This window comes from Kogia breviceps, chromosome 4 (assembly GCF_026419965.1).
Source record: "Kogia breviceps isolate mKogBre1 chromosome 4, mKogBre1 haplotype 1, whole genome shotgun sequence".
NCBI classification, from domain to species: Eukaryota; Metazoa; Chordata; class Mammalia; order Artiodactyla; family Physeteridae; genus Kogia; species Kogia breviceps.
Genome location: NC_081313.1, coordinates 142,212,795 through 142,233,237, shown reverse-complemented (window position 1 = coordinate 142,233,237; position 20,443 = coordinate 142,212,795). Strand labels below are relative to the sequence as shown.

General features: G+C 47.1%; 2 protein-coding genes across 7 annotated transcripts in view; one reads left to right on the top strand and one right to left on the bottom strand.

The window, feature by feature from the left end:
- Positions 1–20,443, top strand: part of SLC36A1 (solute carrier family 36 member 1) — a 302,007-nt gene that overhangs the window by 117,891 nt on the left and 163,673 nt on the right. The gene's annotated exons all lie outside the window — the stretch shown is intronic.
- The window catches only part of FAT2 (FAT atypical cadherin 2), an 89,218-nt gene that overhangs the window by 50,201 nt on the left and 18,574 nt on the right, over positions 1–20,443 (bottom strand). The window contains exons 2-9 of the mRNA XM_059062466.2: positions 15,840–19,116; positions 13,821–14,135; positions 7,608–7,666; positions 5,932–6,243; positions 4,730–4,940; positions 3,016–3,155; positions 2,091–2,372; positions 808–1,018 (exon numbers count right to left, since the gene is read on the bottom strand). Of these exons, the coding sequence (XP_058918449.1) occupies positions 808–1,018; positions 2,091–2,372; positions 3,016–3,155; positions 4,730–4,940; positions 5,932–6,243; positions 7,608–7,666; positions 13,821–14,135; positions 15,840–19,095 (4,786 nt within the window). The 5' untranslated portion in view covers positions 19,096–19,116. The remainder of the gene's footprint in view (positions 1–807; positions 1,019–2,090; positions 2,373–3,015; positions 3,156–4,729; positions 4,941–5,931; positions 6,244–7,607; positions 7,667–13,820; positions 14,136–15,839; positions 19,117–20,443) is intronic.

The following is a 20,443-nucleotide window of genomic DNA, read 5'->3' as shown; positions in this document are numbered from 1 at the left end:
CTCTCATCTTTGATTGTCCGCAGCAGCTAGCTCTATGAAGTATTAATGAATATTAAAGATAACAATAATTATTAAATATCAATTATGAATTATCAGACATTACATAACTGAGAGCAAAATTTAAAGGAATACAGAGAGTTACAATTGTGTGTATTTTTCATTGGCATTCTCTGTCATCAACCTTAATCTAACTGTGATTAATCAGTAATTAATTAGGGTACTAGATATTATCATTTTTTGTCCTATTAACTACTTATAATTAACACTTATCAATGATAGTAATAACCCCTGGCACTTGTATAATATTTTACAATTTACAGCATGTGTTAACATACATTTTCTCTTTTAATCTTTACAATGAGTTTCTGGCACAGGTAATATTCCTATTTTTAAGATAAAAAAATATAATAGATATGAAATCATGATGTGGCCTTAGAAGAAAATACTCCTAAAACTATGCCGTATATCTTATCAAGTATTTATAGATCTCTTTTATTGTACCTACACAAAGGTATTATCTTTTAAAATGTTGCATGGACTTCATAAGCATCCTTTACATGTGTGGTTGTTGGTGAATATATATGTATTCTCTATGTAAATTCTCCCATAACTTGAGTAATCCTTTGTTACTGTTCTTTCCACCTTTGAAAGTAACTTAGGTCACTATAGTCCCAGGGAGTGCTTTAGAATGATCATTTGCCAAAGCTTAGCGAGCTTGGCACTTGAATAACTTGCAAATCCATGCCTCCGGTGCTTTCCCTTACTGCCAAAGTCCCTCCCCTCATGTCCCGAACTCAGCCCTCTCACCTTTGAGGAGGGAGTAGTGGACCTCAGCATTGGCTCCCCGGTCACCATCCATGGCTCGGATCTGGAGCAGCTCTGTTCCGGGGGCTGTGGTGTCAGAAACACTCATCTCATAGTGAAGCTGGGTGAAGCGAGGAGGGTGGAGGTTTCCATCCTCCACGTGAATGGACACCCACACAAAGTTCCTCTTGATGGGCATCTCCTGGTCACGAACCTGTGGGTCCAAGGGTGCAATGGGATGAGCAGCAAGTGGAATGGGAGGAGGCACAGTTAAATTAAGGTCGATGACAGAGAATGCCAGTGCAAGAGGCACACAATTGTAACTCTCTGTATTCCTTTAAATTTTGCTCTCAGTTACGTTCTTTTTTCTTCTTAAATAAGTTTATTAATTTGTGATTATTAGGCTTAGCTATTTTCAGGGATAATTCCATTTCAGGAGAAAGGCAGAATTAAGCAGAGAAGCAGTCAGTATTTTCCAGATTGGTTCTCAGAGAATATTAGTTCTTCAAGATGTCAACACGTTATTCAGGGAAAAAAAATTCTATGGTCAAATAAATTTAGGGAGCACTGAACTAAAATGAAGTTGAAGTGTTCTTTGCTGCAGGACTTCTCAGAGCCTTTAATATATATTTAAGTGCCCAGAGGATGATAAACTAACACTAAGAACCTTGAGTTGGGAAGGCTTGGCTCTGATTTGGGTTCCATCATAAAGAACTGTATGATGGTGAGCAAGTCTCTCTTCCTCTATGGGCCTCAGGTGTAAGATAAGAGAAATGGGTGGGACCAGGGCTGGGACTAGAATGAGGCAAATGAAGCATGTAAGGCATAAATTTAGGGAAGATCTCACTCTCAGGGTCATAAAACTGCAGGTACGTGACCCTAAGAGTCAAGTCCTCCTTCATTTGTGCCCTATATACCTGCTTGCTCTGGGTGGGATGGTCTCTGGGTCCCTCCCAGCTCTGATGCTATGTGAGTTTGTGCGATCATGCAGTCATGGAGCAAGGAGAGAATTCTTGAGGGATATTTGGAGTGAGCCCAGAAAAAGCCAAGTTTGCAGGGGGTTCTTTGGCAGTTTTGTCCCATCTCTTTCCTCAGTCCCAGGCATCCGTTATGGAAGGTGCCTCTGGCAGGCTGTGAAATGTCACAACTCATCTCATGGATTATCATTATGAGCATCAGTACATCTGGCTCAGCAAGAGAAAGGGAACCTTCAGCATGCCTCCAAGCATGTCCACCCCACACATCGTGTGCAAGCACATCCTTACCCAGTTTTTCAGTTAACTCACCATAACTGTCAGTGTGTGCTGGGAAGGCCCCGAGCCCAGGTCCAATTTCCCCACAGTTACCAGGACACCACTACTTGGGTCCAGCTGGAAGAGGCTGGCACTTCCCGGGTCTTGGCTGCCATGTATGGTGTAGATGAGGCCCTTGCCCTTGTCTTGATCAGTAGCCTGGACTCGGAGGAGCTCAACCCCAGGCAGAGTGTCCTGGGGAACTCTGACCTCATAATGAGGCTTCAAAAACTGGGGCCGATGGTGGTTAACATTGGTAATCATGAAGATGTAGACCTAGGGAGGAGAATGAAAGAGAAGACAGACTGTAAGCTCCAGGGGGTCAGGAACCTTGTCTGTCTGGTTCTCCACCATAACAACTGGGCCTGGCACACAGCAGTCACTTGATAAATATTTGTTGAATGAATGATAGGATTTCAAAATCACAGGGCTTTCAGATGGTATGCAGTTGCGTGGTTTTCAAAAACAAAATTCTTGTTAAAGGGCCTTTTCTTCAGATGCAATTTTTTGGGTGAAATTCCAGTGTATGAAACAAATAAAACTGGCTGAAACCAGAGTAGCAATCCAGAGCCCCACTTACCATCATTCCTGATGTCTGTGGTAGCCCCTGTGGCACTCTACCTTTAATTAAAAACTGCTCATTTAGACAAAACCCTTCATTATATAGAGATCCATAGTGGGAACAAGAATTCTCCCAAGATCACAGACATAGTGATCAGACAAGACTACAGCACAGAACCTTGATTCCAAATTCACTGTTCCTTGAGGTACACCACATGCACAGAGAGCCTTCTGTATCCTCATCCCAACCAAAGAAGCACCAGTGTGCAATGGTAGCACAGTGGTGAGCACAGCTGCCTTCCAGCCAAGGAGGTCTCCCATCTCCTCTCAACTCAGGGTTCCCAGTGAGGCCTCTCACCTGGGTGGCAATGGTGTGGGACCCATCAGTCACCTCCACGGTCAAGTTATAGCTTGACCTCCTCCTTGTATCGAGAGGCTTGGCGATGACAATGCTGCCTGTGGTCTTCTCAATGTCAAAGTCCATGTCCTTGTCCCCACCTGGATGGGTGGTAAGAGGAAAGCACACACGACCTCAGTGATGTAGGCAGTAGTAGCACAAGTACTATGGGATGTGGCTGGCGGATCTAGAGGAGGTGGTAGTTGATCTTCTCAACTTATTGTCAAATTATTTTGAAGATCCAAGTGATGATTCAGAAAAAGGTACACTTATAAGGACTGAAGAATTCCAGAGGAAGACTAAAATTTGCTCTAGAATGTATTCTGCTACTAAAATTGAAACATGTAGGAGTAATGGAGCTCTACATCATGGCTTACAGGTAGTTTGCATAGTCCAAAGCAGCTTAGACACAGCAAAAAATGGAAGTAACTCTGTTCAACAGGAGGGAATTCTTTTAATAAACTATGAGAATCCAAAATATAGAATTAGCATGCAGCTATTTAAATGTCTGCTTGTAGAAATTTGTTTGGTGACATGGAAATACGTTCATGATATATTATATTTTTAAAAGTTATATGACAATATTTTCATATAACCCTAAGTATATGGGTGTATAAAGGAAAAGACTAGAGGGAAACATAAAAATGATAACGGGATTATCTTCGGATTGGTGGGAGTTTAGGTGATTTTTATTCTCTTTTCTGTACTCATTTGTGTTTTCTAAATGTTCTATAAGAAAAAAAGTCAAATACTTAAAAAGAGCATTGAATCAGAACTGGAGGTAAATCTAGGAGGTCAAAAAGCTTGAGAGAGGCTGGTATCCAACCTCTGAAGCAGGCTGGGAATCTCTGTAATAGGACTTCATGGTTCAGGGGGTACTGAAGCTCTTAGATTAGAGATTCTTGACCTGGAATCCCTGGCTGGGTTTCAGAGAATCTATAAAACCCCTAAATTTGCATGCAGGTGTGTGTGTGTGTGTGTGTGTGTGTGTGTGTGTGTGTGTGTGTGTGTGCGCGCGCGCGCGTGTGCGCGCATGCGCTCAATCACATACATCTTTCTGGGAAGAGGACCTAAACGTTTATCAGGTTCCCAAAGGAATCTTTGAACCACGCCCCACCCCAAGATGTTTTAACAAAATCTTGATTTAGAAACAGAAAGGAATTTCAGAGGAGGCCGTGAGAGCTTGGACCCAAGTGTCTCCTACTACAAGAATGAACCCTTTCCCTGATCTTGAGGATGGAACCTGGGACCAGAACGTTAAGCAGGGCCCCAGGGTACAGCTGGCCTCGGGCTCATGGTCAATGAAGTCAGCTCTACATTGATGTTCACATTGAGGCAGAAGAGGAAACATAAAACTTGTGCTTTCTCCTCTGGGTCTCTCTGGACCACTGTCTTAGGTCTCCCAGGAACTCGGGATAACTGAGGCCCTGTCTGGCTCTGGCTGGGGTAACCAGTGAGACCATGGAGGTTGCACCTGAGATCACAGCTGGTGTGAAGGAAAGCTTGGCAAAAGCAGTGGTCTGAATACCCACTGCCCCAAAGGACCAGGGAAGAGGCAATCACCACTCATGGCCAAAACAGCAGCTGCCACGGAGCGTGACCTTGAGAGGGCTCAGAAGGATTGTATCCCAATGACTAGGGCCGGTCTGCAAGGATGGGACCCTTGGGCGCTCACCTGAGATGCTGAACCAGAAGAGACCAGGTCGGCCCTCGACACTGATGACTCCCACCATGTGGTTCACGGGGTCTGTCTCCATGACTGTAAAGCTGTAGTGGGATTCATCAAAGGCCAGTGGGATGGAGGAGGGCCGGGGCTGGGGGATCCACTCGATGTGTAGCCGGACACTGGCCGAGAGCGGTGGCTGCCCACTGTCTGTTGCCTTGACCTGAAAGGAGGCCAGAAGTTGAGGCTTTGACTGTAGGGTTGGGGTTAAGAAACAAGAAGACCCAGGTGGCCAGGCCAGGAGACAGAGCGCCCTGTGACTGACTGAGCTGGCCTTCCATCCACTGGTTCATCCGTTCGACAAACAGCTGAGAGCTTACGTAAACAGGCACCAAGCCAGTTGCAGCTGGCACAGTGGTGAACAGAACATAGAACTGTGCTCTAGAAACTCATAGGTAGTAAAAAATGACTCAAAGCCACTATTATCTGAAGGCTTTGTGTGCTACTTCCTGAACGGGACTTTCCATGCATGGGCCCTTTACCCTTCCCAACAGCCATCAACATAATAAACTAGAATTTACTGAGCTCTCCCTATTACCAGGCCCTGCTCTAAAAGCATTGTGTGCAATATCTAATTTAATCCTATTGACAGCGCTCAGAGAGGTACTGTTATCACCTCCCTTTTGCAGGAGGAAACTGGGGCTCAGCATAGTGAATTCACTTGCCTGGGATGTCTGCCTGGCCAGCAGTGAGGCTGGGGTTGGATTCAGGCTACAGACATGAGAGCCCAGGCCCTGGCCATTTGCTATATTGGCTTTCCACAAGGAAAATGTTCTTATGCCCATCTTACAGATGATGAAACAAAGGCTCACAAGGGTTAAGTGACCTGTCGAAGGTCACACAGTTGTAAAATGGCAGTGCTAGGATTGGAACCCAGGCTTATCTTGATTTCAAAGCCCTGCTCCTCTCACCAAAATCTTTATCTCTAGATAGGGTGGATTTCACAGGCAAGGACCTTATTGCCCTCAAAGAGAAAGGCCCAGAATTCTGATCTTTTGGCTGAAGTCGAGATTCCCAGTTTCTTTGGGAGAAAGCCACGGAGCAGAGTACTACCTCCATCAAGCCTGAAGGCTGTCTCCCTCCTCCTGTATCCTCAAAGAAAATCCTTGACCAGGTATGCCACTCCCCCTCCACGGCCTCCATCCATCCCTCACCGTTAGGATGTTGTACTCTCCAGCTGGGAAGATGCTGCTGGACGACACCACGCCTGTGACCGGGTCGATACTGAAGCCCCCCTCGTCACTCTCCTCGATACTGTAGGTGACCCTGCCATTGAGACCCACATCCGGGTCTGAGGCCACCAGCCTGTACACAGCCCCAGGGGTCAGTGGGCTGAGCCTCTCTGGAAGGCGGACATTGAAGAGCTTGTGGGAGAAGACAGGGGGGTTGTCATTGATGTCCAAGATGCGTACCACCACCCTAGAGGTGGACCTTAGCGAGGGCTCCCCGTTGTCCAGCACAGTCACCTGGGGACAGAATCCAGTGTGAGTTGACAAACGCAAGGCAGTGAATATGTATCGCCACCCACCACAGTTCTGGCACTACCCCTGCTTTCAAAAACCTGGAAATACCAGTCCATCTGTTGTTTGGTATACGCTCGTGATTTTTATTATCATAACCTCACCTTCTTGGAGCCCAGCTCTGTGGTAACCTCGCCCACAGGAAAGCGAGCAAGAACAGAGAAAGAAACCAGAAAGAACTGGAAGAAGAGTCGCAGAGGCTCTAGACAAAAGCTAGAACTCTTTACTCAGGAGGCAAATGGCCATTTCTCGGAGACCATTTACTTTTTATTTGCTCCTAATTCTGGTAAGCTTTGTTCTCGCTTTCCTTAAGCTACTGGAGGTTAGAAAAAAATAATTGAGGAGATGTTAATGGAGGCATGGGCGGTACCTTTGGAGTCAGACATGCCGCCCAATGCGTGAAATGATATCAAGAGACAGAGTAAAGGCACGAAAACAATTTCAGAATCGGGCTGTTTCAGGTAGAGGCAAATCACCCCATGCATCAGTATGAGAAGGGACATTTCCACTTTAAATGATTCCGAGTTCTTAATATATTTTGCTATTTAAAGATAAATGCCTGTACTGAACTATGGAGAATGCCTCAGTCCCTAGAGAGCCATTTGGCTGCTGCTTACTAGTAATGCCTGTTTCATACAAAGGGAACGTCCAGAGCCTGGGAGCATAGAAGGCAAAATTCCTGCTGAGGAATATGTGTCCCTCCCAGCTGACATCTTTAAGACTAGAAGAGATGCCTGTTCATTAGTTGTGGATAGTGCAGGAGGGGGTATAACTAGATTCCTTCTGATTTAATCCCCTCTGGGTCAAGACCGACGCCTCTCATTGGAATGGTCACCAGGGATGCTTATGTGATTTCAGAGACGTCCTAGAAAGAGCACAGAGCACAGAGGACACAGGTCTGGGTTTTCATCCTGGCTCTGCTACTAACCTAGTGTTTGACATTGGGTGACTCTCTCTAGAGCTTAGGGATGGGCTGGAAAGCAGACCGGACAAGTGCATAGCCCATGTGTACTACTCCGTCTTCCTATACTCACTGCAGGCATTGCTAATCCGTCAGTGCTTCCTGTCCAGCCCTCACATGGTTTCAGATTCCTTCCCATCACACTGCTCGAGAGCCAGCGAAGACCCTGAGAGTCTCCACCACTAACCACAGCAAGGCTCAGCTTAAGTAACAACTCCTCTCTGAGTCAGCACCCTCCTCAGCCACTGCCTGGAAACGTGCATGTGGCCCCAAGGCCTGGCTTGGCTCCAGCCTGACCTCCTGCAGGAGGTTTTCAAATCTAGTAAATGGGTTCAGCAGCATCACTCACCTCCAGGATGTGTTCATCCTTGTTCTCTCGGTCCAGCTGCTGGGCAGTGGATAGGAGACCTAGGGGAGAGATGGTTGGAGGGAAACTGGACCAAAGACTCCCAGGGCCATTTTATTTATTTATTTTTATTTTTTTAACATCTTTATTGGAGTATAATTGCTTTACAATGGTGTGTTAGTTTCTGCTTTATAACAAAGTGAATCAGCTATACATATAAATATATCCCCATATCCCCTCCCTCTTGCGTCTCCCTCCCACCCTCCCTATCCCACCCCTCTAGGTGGTCACAAAGCACCGAGCTGATCTCCCTGTGCTATGCGGCTGCTTCCCACTAGCTATCTATTTTACATTTGGTAGTGTATATATGTCCGTGCCACTCTCTCACTTTGTTGCAGCTTACCCTTCCCCCTCCCCGTGTCCTCAAGTCCATTCTCTACGTCTGCGTCTTTATTCCTGTCCTGCCCCTAGGTTCTTCAGAACCATTTTTGTTTTCAGATTCCATATCTATGTGTTAGCATATGGTATTTGTTTTTCTCTTTCTGACTTACTTCACTCAGTATGACAGACTCTAGGTCCATCCACCTCACTACAAGTAACTCAATTTCGTTTCTTTTCATGGCTGAGTAATATTCCATTGTATATATGTGCCACATCTTCTTTATCCATTCATCTGTCAATGGACACTTAGGTTGCTTCCATGTCCTGGCTGTTGTAAATAGAGCTGCAGTGAACATTGCAGTACATGATTCTTTCTGAATTATGGTTTTCTCAGGGTATATGCCCAGTAGTGGGATTGCTGGGTTGTATGGTAGTTCTATTTTTAGTTTTTTAAGGAACCTCCATACTGTTCTACATAGTGGCTGTATTAATTTACATTCCCACCAACAGTGCAAGAGGGTTCCGTTTTCTCCACACCCTCTCCAGCATTTATTGTTTGTAGATGTTTTCATGATGGCCATTCTGACTGGTGTGAGGTGATACCTCATTGTAGTTTTGATTTGCATTTCTCTAATGATTAGTGATGTTGAGCATCCTTTCATGTGTCTGTTGGCAATCTGTATATCTTCTTTGGAGAAATGTCTATTTAGGTCTTCTGCCCAGGGCCATTTTACTGGGATAAATTCAAGGGTTACATTCAAAGCCTAGATCAGAATTCTTCTCGTCTTTGGAGAGCAAGAGCATGAAGGGGAAATGGAACTCTGGAGAGAAAGAAGGGGAAGAGAGGAAGGGGAGAGGACAACTGAGGTGATGGCATGAGTGGAGGCTCCCACCTACTTCCTGCTTTCACCGTGAGGAGGGTGCTGAGCACAGTATATTGTTGAGTGAAAAAGGCAGCTCATCAGGAGTTATAACAGGGATCACAGTCACTGCCTTCAGTTCACGAGAAATCACAAAGGGCTGGCTTTTTACTCCTTTGTTGTAATTCTCTTATTCATCTGAGACCTAGGACCTGCTCTTCCCATGCCGGGCTGGCACAGATGAGCCAGAGGAGTGCTCCTCTGTAAATTCAGGAAGGTGAACTTAGTGATCTGTAATTCTGGTTTTCATTTTCTAGACACTATGGCTATAAATTGAGGCCATAAAGGTGAGAAGGTGCCAGTTCTCTGCAAGCATCAGGAAAGTCAAGCTCAAGGTTTTCGGGGGCCCAGAGGGGCATCCACGCCCATAGACTGAGAGGTCCTAGCTGGGTAAGGAGGTCTCTTTTCAATGAAAGCAGAGCTATTGGTAGGGGGGGTGTCAGTGGGTGTTCTAAAAACTTTCAGTAAGTTTCTTGATCTTGCTTAGGCAATTAAATGATGGAGTACTGGAATGAAGTGTGGGGATGGGGGCTCCATGAGAGAAACGGGGACCCGGTGTTGGGGACTGAGGCCTCCAGTGCTGGAAATGGGAGTGTGGTGTGAGGAGTGACCTCTGTCTGCGCCATGTCCCTGCCTTCTTGTCATCCTGCCTTTTCTTCCCTCAGTGAAGGCAGGCACGGGAGGAATCCGAGAAGGCTCCTGGAAAGCCCCCCAGCTAGAGAGGAAGATGCATTCCTCTAGGACAGAGTGAATATTGTTTCAGGTTGCCCCACCCAGCTTGTCCCCAAGCTGAGGGGCCTCATGGGGAAGGCCCAGCATCCGGGTGCCCCCCAGGAAGAGAGTGGGGATGAGAGGGCCCTGGCTGGGAGCCTTCCTTCCGGCTCAGTCCTGCTCTCTCTTCATCTCCTCTCCCCTCTCTCTGTTCATCCCTCACCATCCTCCTTCTCTCTGCCTTCCCAGAGCTTCCTCTCTCCCTTCCCCCTCTTTGCATCTTGGAATCTGTCACGCTTTCTCCATCGCTGGTTTTTCTTTTCTCTCTCTCCCTTCTCTCACCACTGCCTCCCCCCACCCCCCGCATCTTCTCAGGGCCAGTGTCCCTGGAATTGCTGCCTGGCCTCCTGGGCCATTGCCCCTGTTCTCAGCCTCGTCCCCTCTCTGAGGTTGGTGTCAGGATTCCCAGGGAGTGCCCATGTAGGACGGGGACATGGTGGAACCACCCCCAAGGGGCTGTGTGAGGGTCCACCAAGGATCCTTCCTGGCATGAGGCGGGCATTCAGCCGATTCAGCTCTTATCATTTCTCTCCTCCAAACATATGTCCCCCTGTCACTCCATCTCAGCCCCTTCCCTCTCCCTCCCTTCCCTCATCCAGTGGTTTTATAACTACTGTTGATTCCACCTCTCATGGATACTAGATTCTTCTACTCTTTTTACCCTGACCCACCGCCATCTAGGTCTTACCCCACCTACCCTGACAGCTTCCTCTCCCCCTCTGCCCTTCCTCAGAATCATAAGAGTCAGCACTCACTGAGCTCTTACACATCCAGGCATTCTTCAAAGCTCCTTATATATCTCCATCTATTCACCCATTTAGTCTTCCCAACCACCAAAGAGGTAGCTATTGTTATCTCCATTTTACTGGTGAGCGAACTCAGACATAGAGCAGTTAAGTAACTTCCCCAAGATCTTACATTTGATAAGTGGTGGAAATGGATATGCCTTTAGAAAATGGGCCTACTTGCTCATAAAAGACTAGTAAAGACTGAGGAACGGTTAGACACTGGAGACCAAGGACACGTGAGGACTAGAGGTAGTGTGAGGTCCTGGATGGGAGTAAGGATGTTAGCAGAGAAAGCTGGGAAACTCTTAGTAAAGTCTGTATTCTCCTTAATAGCCTTGCACCAGCATTAATTCTTAGTTTTGATAAATGTACTGTAAGGTTAACATTAGGGGAAGCTGAGTGATGGGTATATGAGAACTGTCTTTGCAACTCTCCAATTGTAGGTCTACAATTATTTCACCTTTAAAAATTTTTAGAAGAAGAAAAAACTAAAAGGAAAAAAAAGAAAAAAAGAAAATGAGTGTACTTGCTCTGTCTTCAACTGGACCTGGGTCTTTTTCCCTCCTGGCTATTTCTCCTGTCACGGTCCTTGCCCAAGTGCCCTGCCAGACTGCTGCTTGTCAAATCCTCCGCATACTTCAGCTCGGCATAGCCACTCCTGTTCCATAAAACCATTTCTGGTCTACCACGCTGAGCAGCTTCCTCTCTCCTCTAAACAGTCACAGCACCACATCTACTCATATTTTAACAATGTGGTACTCTGTTTTTTAAAAATAATTTTTTTAAAAAATAATCAATTAATTTATTTGGCTGCGTTGGGTCTTTGTTGCTGTGCATGTGGGCTTTCTCTAGTTGCGGCGAGCGGGCGTGCTGCTCTTCGTTGTGGTGTGCGGGCTTCTCATTGAGGTGGCTTCTCTTGTTGCAGAGCACAGGCTCTAGGCACGCAAGCTTCAGTAGTTGTGGCCGTGGGCTCAGTAGTTGTGGCTCGTGGGCTCAGTAGTTGTGGCGCATGGGCTTAGTTGCTCTGCGGCATGTGGGATCTTCCCAGATCAGGGCTTGAACCTGTGTCCCCTGCATTGGCAGGCGGATTCTTAACCACTGCGCCACCAGGGAAGTCCCAATTTGGTACTTTTTACGCTGGTTCTATAGCTTGTTTTACATCCAGATCTTCATGGTCCTGGTGGATTGGATTCCTCAAAGCCTGAAATTGTGTTTTATATCTTCCCCTCTCTCTACAGCACATAATTTAAATGCCTCATCAGGGCAGACACCTTTAAACGTTTGCTGAATAAACGAGTCTTGAGCTTAACAAAAGATTGTGGATGCTGGCAGACACTCATTCATTCATTTCCCAATTATTGATGTCTTACTGTGTGCCAGGACTTTATATTATAGTGGGCAAAAAAAAAATCAAGGTTCCTTTTCTGGAAAGCCTTTGAAGTCTAGTGCAGGACATGGATAATTAATGGAATAATCACATAAATGAATATAATGTTCTAAGTGATAAGTGTTTTTAAAAAGTAGATGCTGCTGGGAGATGTATTATAGTGTCAGGAAAAACGTTTTTAAGGAAAGAACAGCTGGGCCAAGATCTGAAAGAAGAGCAGGAGTTAGCCTGAAAACAGAGAGAAGAGACTCCTGGCAGAAGGAATAGCATTTGCAAAGTCCCTGTGCCAGGAGAGGGCATGGACCAAGGCAGGCCATGTGGCTGGATCCAGAGAGTGATAGAGCAAGAGAGGCAAGATGAAGCCAGAAAGGAAAGCAGGGGCCCGGTCACGCACAAGTCTGTCGGACACGGCAGGGTCTGGCTTTAACTTAAGGGCATAGGGAAGCCATCCAAGGGATCCAGGTATGGAAGTAGGACAATATAATGTGGATAAGAAAGGTGGGCTTTGGGGGTGAGGGGGAATCATTGCTGACTTATTATTTTATTTTCAAATGTTCATGTTGATAAAATTGCTTCTCAACTGTAGGAAGACTAAGAGCTCTCTGCCCTCTGAGGCATTTTGCCAGACCTGGTGTCAGGGAACTGTTGACAGTAAACAGAGAAGGGATTTGGAAGAAGTAGAGAACCTATTGCCTTAGGTGAGAGAGCTCTTCCCTCTTCCAAAAAGGGAGGGACAGAGTGGGCCCAGGCAGAGAGCCAGCTTAGGCCTGTTTTTCAAGAGAAAAGCATCCTCCTTCTAGGAGGACTAATCCACTCCCCGAGGTCAAAGGTTCCAAACGGATGTCACAGGGCAAAGAGGCACTTGTATCCCCCATCCACTGTCTGCCTCAGGATCCCCAGGCCCATAGCCCCTCCTGACTCCCTTTTGCCTTAAGGATCAGGAAGCTGCTGCCAGCACTCTCCCCTTCTCCTTCCTCCAATCTTGCCAGAGTTCTGTCCTTCCAGGACAAGAGTCAGTTGGAGCTGGAGAATGGGAAGTTAGGTTCAAAGGAGAGAATGTCAGCCTTCTCTGCAACAGGGTTGTTGTTCATGGTCAAGAGGGTCATGTGGCCTTGGAGCCGTACCTGCAGCAGTGGGAACTGGCTCTCACCTTCTGCTGGGAGCCAGGCAGGCAGCATAATTGCAGGAAGCAGGCGGGAATAACACAGTCAGGCGTGAGGGGACTGTGGGCACAGAGGACACACCTGCTGTACACAGGGAGCTGCTGTCAGCTCCGGGCAGCTGTGGCCCTGCAGGATGTGCGGTCCATGTGGCCAGATCTTCTAGTTATTTTAAGAACAACCAGAAGTCTGGAATGTTTTACAGATTTTCCAACTTTTTAAATGTTGGCAACAACTTGAAAAATCACGGTTTAAAGCTTGTGCAGGCCAAACAGAACACCTTTGTGGGCTACATCTGGTTCACGGCTGCAAGCCAATGACCTCTGGATTCCTCTAAACCATCCAAGGTGACCTTGGACCAAGGATAGACCTTTGTGAGATGGTTGATTCCTCTGAAGTGGATCTGTATGGCCACTGTGCCGTGAGCAGGCTTGAGATCAGTTTGGACTAGAGTTAAGAGAGTCAACCCGTGGCTTGTGATTCTCAGGAATGGTCAGTTGGGAGCACTCGGAGGTCTGAAATAGTCCCAGCTTGACCACCTAGGGAACCTGCTTAGCTTCCCTAGGCTCCAAGGAAGGAAAACTGACATATTCTTATTCTCCCATAGAGATGGACTTTGTTGAGCAGCACTTCTTAAACTTAGCACATGTCAAAATCCTCTGGATATCATATTAAAATACAGATTTCTGGTCCCTACCCTGAGCTCTGATTCAGTAGGTCTAAGATGGGGCTGGAGAACTTGACTTTCAAGTGCTTTGAGAAGCACTGTTGTAGATAATCCTATGCACCCAGATTTCTGAGGTCCTTACCTGTGAGAGGATGAATAACAAAGAATCCCATATGGTTGCCACTGGTGATATTGAAGGTCAGCTTCCCTTTGGAGCTGGAGTCCGGGTCCCAGGCATCCAGCTGAAGCACGGAGGTGTGCAGGGGTGCATCCTCCTGGACGGAGGGGTAGAACACGGGTCTGGACATCTGGGGTGGGTTGTCATTGACATCCAAAACCTCAATGTAGACTTCAGTTATAGAAGAGAGGGGGGTGGAACCCCTATCCACTGCCAGTACCGTCAGCCAGTAGCAGGACATGAATTCTCGGTCCAGGGGTGCGAAAGTCTGAATCATTCCTAGGGATAGTCGATCACCAAACCCAAAATATTTTAGAGCTCAAAGTAGCTTTAGAAAGCACTTTACCTAACAATCCTGAAATGGTACTATAGAAAGGATATTAATAAGTATTCCATGAGAAAAGGGAACTGTGGCTGATATGGCATGGGAGCTGCTGAGTTAAACACAGGGAAATTCATATCCTTATTGTAGAACCTCTCAGAGCCTTTCTCTGCTAAGATAGGCCCATGACTCGGACATGTGGGCATATGCAGGGTTTCCAGAAGACCATGGTAGTTGACCTACTTTCTCCTGACTACCTAAAGCCAAGTCCAATTTATTCATTTCACATTCTCTTAAGTGGGATTTCCTTACATTTGTCTTTAGACTGGTTCCTTCAAGCTTCAAGTCCTTATAGATACCAATTCAAGGGTAGGGGTTTGATAAATAAATTGCTGTTCCCCTCTCATCATCCTCATGATTTTAGAGACTTGGCTTCATTCATTGGTTCACTTATCTACAAATTGCTTATTATGAACTAGCACTGTTCTAGAAGTCGAGGGTCCAAGAGTGAGTAGAAGAGGCTTGTAGCCTAAGTTCTTATGGGTCACACTCAGCTGGAAAGACCCAGATGAGAGGGTAAAGCCCTCTCCTTCGCAGAGCTGAAGGAACCTTACTCCTTTGACAGATGGGGAAACTGAGGCCCAGAGAAAGAGCATGACTTGACCAAGATCATGTAGCAAGTAAGCAGAAGAGCTGGGTCTAGAATTGACTCTCAATCTAATGCTCTTTCTACCACCTCACCCTGCCCTCTACCCTGGAGAGAAATCATCCCATCAAGAAGGACCTACTTTTATTCACCTGGGATCTCTCCCAAGGTGCCTATCTCAGGACCTCACAAGTAGAGGGTGCCCAGTAAGTGTTTGCTGAATTGCACTTATTTTCTGTGGAGCTTCAGAGGAATAAATAAGTTGGTGCCACCTTTTTGGAGGACAATTTGAAAATATCTATTAGCATTGATATTAATTATATATCTATGGATGATGGATATATGGATATGTGGATATTATATATCTATTAGTATTATCTTTTGACCCAAGAGCTCCATTTTTAAGAGTTTTTCCTGTAGAGACTCACTGCATATGAGTAAAAGTATATGAACAAATGCAGCCATTAAGAATGAAGAATATTTATATGTACTGACATATAAGATATCCTGGTGACAAAATGAGTTTCAGAATTAGTATCTGTTGTATTATGTTTTCATAATAATAAAATGAAAAGTGATAATATATCAAATGCAGTGAGAAAAATTTAGATGATTATAGGACAGATTGTTAATAGAGATTATATCTGGGGAGATGAGACACAGAAACATTCATTTTAAAATTATATATAAAAATTTTATAACTATGATACATTATTTTTATAAGCATATATATGTAATATATTTTTGTGTGTGTGTATGTGTATATATGTGTGTGTGAGATGCTTGATTCAACTTAAATGGGTATACATACATCCACCCACATATGTATATATACATATTTATACTATATATATATGTATATAAATTAAAAATAAAATAAAAGGGACAGGAAAGAGTGTCCCTATTTATTGTTCTTTTAGCCTTACAGCCTGACTTCTCTCAAGACAGTGCCTGATTCCCTTAGGCCCATCCTTTCCCAGCACCTGGCCCTACCATCCCATCCCACTCCCAGTACCTGTGTCTTGGTTGATGCTAAAGGCTGCAAGGTCGGTGCCGGCCCGCAGGAAGTACTGGAGCTCCCCGTCCAAGCCACTGTCCTCATCATGGGCAGCCACTGCCATCACTGAGGTTCCCGAGGGGCTGTTCTCCCGCACCTGGCCCTGGTACACAAAGGAGGCAAAGTGGGGAGGGTGGAGGTTCTCATTCACATCCAGGACGATCACCTCCACGCGGCAGAGGGTCCTTCGGGCCAGGGGCCTCCCACTGTCGCTGGCCCACAGGCTCAGGTTATACCCAGCCCTCCTCTCAAAGTCCAGCTCTTTCTCCAGACTGAGTGCCCCCGTCATGAGATTCACATGGAAGGTCCCATGGGCATCATCCAACAGGACATATCGTACTTCTCCCGCAGGGCCCAGGTCAGGATCAGAGGCATCTAGAAATGTTAGAATAGTCCCTGGAGGCAGATCCTCTGGGACCTTAAGCCTGCGAAGTTCTGTGATGCACTGGGGAGAGTTGTCATTGGCATCTTCCAATGTGACTATCAGGTCAGTGACAGAGAAGAGCTGGTGACCCTTCCTGGGCTGGTCCCTGGCCTCCACCTTGAGTATATATTGAGGTTCTGATTCCCGGTCCAGGTGTCCTGTGACAACCAGTTCCCCAGTGAGGGGATGGAGGGAGAACTTCTCTGTGGGGCTTAGCAGGATGTAGCGAACCCTCCCATTGTCCTCCGAGTCAGCATCTTTTGCTTTCAGCTCTGCAACTGTGGTTCCAACTTCTGTGTCCTCTGAGATGGTTACCTGGTACCCACCAGGAGGAAATCTGGGTGCATTATCATTCCAGTCTTCCACATTCACTGTCAGCAGCTTCCAAGAGGACTTCTGGGGAGTGCCCAGGTCATACACCGTTATATTGAGGATGTAGAAACTGGTGGCTTCATAGTCCAAGGGGGCAGCTACAGTGAGCAGCCCTGTTTCCAGCTCAATGTCAAAGCAGCCGTCTTCATTGCCATCTGCAATCACGTAGACCAGTTTGCCGTTAAAGCCAGTATCAGGGTCGGTGGCTGCCAGGTGGGCCAGGGGGGTGTTGAGAGGAGCACGCTCAAGGATGTCAATGGACTGTGGGAAGTGGTCCTCAAACTGAGGGGTATGATGATTGATCTGATATGCACTTAAGGAAGTGAAATCCTCATCACTGGACTGCTGATTCTGAAGCCCAACAGAGTGCAAGATGGTCTTTGTGAAATGTGTCAATACCCCCGTTTTATCACATTTTACAGGAACCTCAAAATGAGGGTCCTTCACTACAGTAACATTCAAAGTCATGGGTGAGGCATAGTTTTTCCCATCTGAGGCTGTAATTTTCAGGGAATAGTTGATGGGTTGACCAGTAGTATGGTTCCTAAAAGGGCGTTGGAGGGATATCACTCCAGAGAAATGATTTAGATGAAAATACTCTAGTTCGTTGCCTGACACAAACTCATATTTTAGGTTCTGAAGCTCATCCACATCTATAGCTGACACGGTCATTACTGATTTTCCTACTGGCCAGTCTTCATGGATAGACCCAGTGCAATTGACTTCCTCAAACATAGGCTTGTTGTCATTCAAGTTCTTGAGCCTAAGGGAAACAGACACTTCTTTTTCCTGGCGAAATGGGGACCCCCAATCTGATGCCCATACCTGGAAGGTGTAAATTCTGTTCATGAGCTCGTAGTCCATGGGTTTGGAGGTGGAGATGATCCCCAGGTAAGGGTCGATAGAAAAGGGCACAGAGTTTGGGCGAGCGATGGAGTAGGTGACATATCCATTCTCTCCATGATCCTGGTCTGTGGCCGTAACAGTCAAAATGCTGGTGCCTGGAGGGATGTTCTCATCAAAGGTGCCATAGTAGGAGGACTTATTGAACATGGGAGCGTGATTGTTACAGTCCATGATGTCAATGACCACAGTGGTGGAGGCCAGGCCCAGTGAGGTTCTGATGTGTAGCTGGTACTGAGCTCGGTCATGGAAGTCCATGAGCTTCGTGGTGGTGATCAGCCCCGTGCGGGCATTCAGTTTAAACGCTGCACTCTCTGAGGATGGCTTTAGAACATACTTCAGGTTGGGGAAGGCGTGGGTTACTTTCACCATCACCACACGGCTACCAGGAGGGGAAAACTCACTAAGCTGCACTCTGTAAACAGCCTTCTCAAATTTGAGGGAAGCCAGTTTGGAAGGGGGTAGGTGAAAGCCCCTGATCTGGGAATAAGAAGAAGGTCTGCTCCCACCCCTGGCCTGCAGGCTGAGGTTGAATCCATGAGGGTGTTCCATCCAGTTGATGTCTCTGACGGAAACCAAACTGAACTCACTGCTCCGGGCGTAAGACTTGATGGCTTTGAAGATCTTTCCAGGGTCACCACCAACAATTTCCAGTGAGTCCACGTCACCACCTGAGCTCTTTGCATCTACCACCACCGTGGCATAGGTGGCATCGTCACTGCTCTCCGGTGTAGCCAAGACCACTGAGGCGATGGCCGGGAGCTTCCTGAGGGCAGGCTCCACATGGATGACCAGTGCTGCCAAGTTGCCGAATCCGTTGCCCTCTGAGATCTTCCGCATGCGGTCCACAGCCAGCACCTGCAGCTCATACTTCCCTCGCCAGGTGACGTTGAGCTTCCCAGCCAAGGTAACCACCCCGCTGGTGGGATGGATGGCAAACATCTCCGACCTTGTGTTAAAGGTGTAATAGAACTCGGCGTTCTGGCCCAGGTCGGCATCCGTGGCGCTCACCTTGCAGATGGGGCTCTTGAGGGGCATGTCCTCAGAGATGGTGACTCGGTATGAAGGCGGGGAGAAGAGGGGCTTCAGGTCATTCTGGTCCAGGATGTGGACCACCACGCGGGTCAGAGCTTCTAACTCTGAGGTCTTCTCCGTGGCTTGGACGATGAGGGTGTAGCTATCTCGCACCTCCCTGTTCAGAAGGGCTGTGTTGCTACTCTTTGTCCTTATTCTCAGAAAGCAGAAGTTGCCTACCACGTACTCCTCTGTTTTAAACACGTTGGCCACATCTCCAGAGATAATCCGGTACCTCACTGCCCACTGGGGGTCTGTGAGATAGATGCCCATTTTCTCAGAGCTTTCCACGTAGGTCTTGGGAGCAGAATTTTCATAGATGGTCACATTATAAAGGGGGTGTGTGAAGCGCCAGGCTGAGGAGATGATCCCTTCTAGGGGTTTCTCACAAGTTGTACAGTGGAGCAAGAAAATGGCAAACCCCAACAAGGCAATAATCATGATGGAAAACCTCCCGAAACCCTGGGCAGAAAAAGAAAGGGTACAAGTTAGGCAAGAGATGGTCCCTACTGCCGTGGTTCTTCACTGGGGTGGTTTTGCCCCTCAGGAGATATTTGGTAATGTCTGAAGGTATTTTTGGCTACCCCAGCTTGTGTGCAGGAGGTGCTACTGGCATTTAGTAGACAGAGGACGGGGATGCTGCTAAACGTCCTACAACGCACGGGACAGACCCCCACAGCAAAGTCAGTTGGGCTGAGATTGCGAAACCTTGTGTTTGAAGGATAACAGACTAGTTTAAGTGCTTTCTGAAGGGCATCCGGCAGATACAACACTGTCCTTACCACTTCCCTCCTTTTCCCAGAACCTTCAATGTCTCCCCAGTGATGGTGAAATCATTCTGACCAGGTACCCAAGCTTAGCAGTCTGGCCCTAAGTACTACTGACAAGACCCCTCCATCAGGGCTCAGCTCCAGTTGAACTGAGCTGTGTCTGCATATGTAGGGGCTGCAGAAAAGCAAAGGGACCACGATCACAGGCCTGGCATCAGGCTGCTAGGCTGTCAGGCCTGGATCCACCACTTACTAACTGGGTGGCTTTCTAGGCAGGCAATTGCACCTCTGTGAGACTCGATTTCCTCTACTGTAGAATAGGAATAAGGATATTAACTACCTCATTGGATTGTTGTGAAAATTAAGTGAAATAACAAAGGTAAATGACCTAGCATAGTGCCTGGCACATAGTAAGTTTTAATGTAATATCAGCTATTATTAGTCATGGGAATCTAAGTTTCATAAAGCGAAGGGGCCTGTCCAGGGCCTTACAGCTAGATCGAAACGAAGCAAGAATTAGACCTGGAGCTCCTTGCATCACAAGCCAGGGCTGCTTCCCCTGTCCCAGGCTTACCTACACCTGTCCCACCACAAGTCCCTTTGGACAGAGCCTGATTCTGACTCGTCTTGTAACCCTGAACAGAGAAAAGCCCTCCCTTTGTGGAATGTCAGAGCTGAAATGGACCTGAGAGATGATGGAGCTCAGATCCCTCTTATGCATAGGTGGGGAAATAGAGCCCCGGGTGGGGGAGGGGTCTGGCCCCAAGTCCCAAGGTGGGTGGCCAGGAAAGGACCAGCCCCTGGAGATTGTTGAACTAACCGTGAGTGAACGCTTCACCCTCTGAGACCTGCTGCTCTTCCCCACCCTCTCCCTTGCCGCTGCCCGAATGCCTTGTCCCTGAACTCCAGCCTGGGTCAAAATGTGAGACTCATCAGAGCCAAGGATGGGGAGGGGGACCGGGGAGGGCCGAGTTTGGCTGCCCAACCAGGTCTTCTAGAAGCAACGTGTGAGGCTGCGT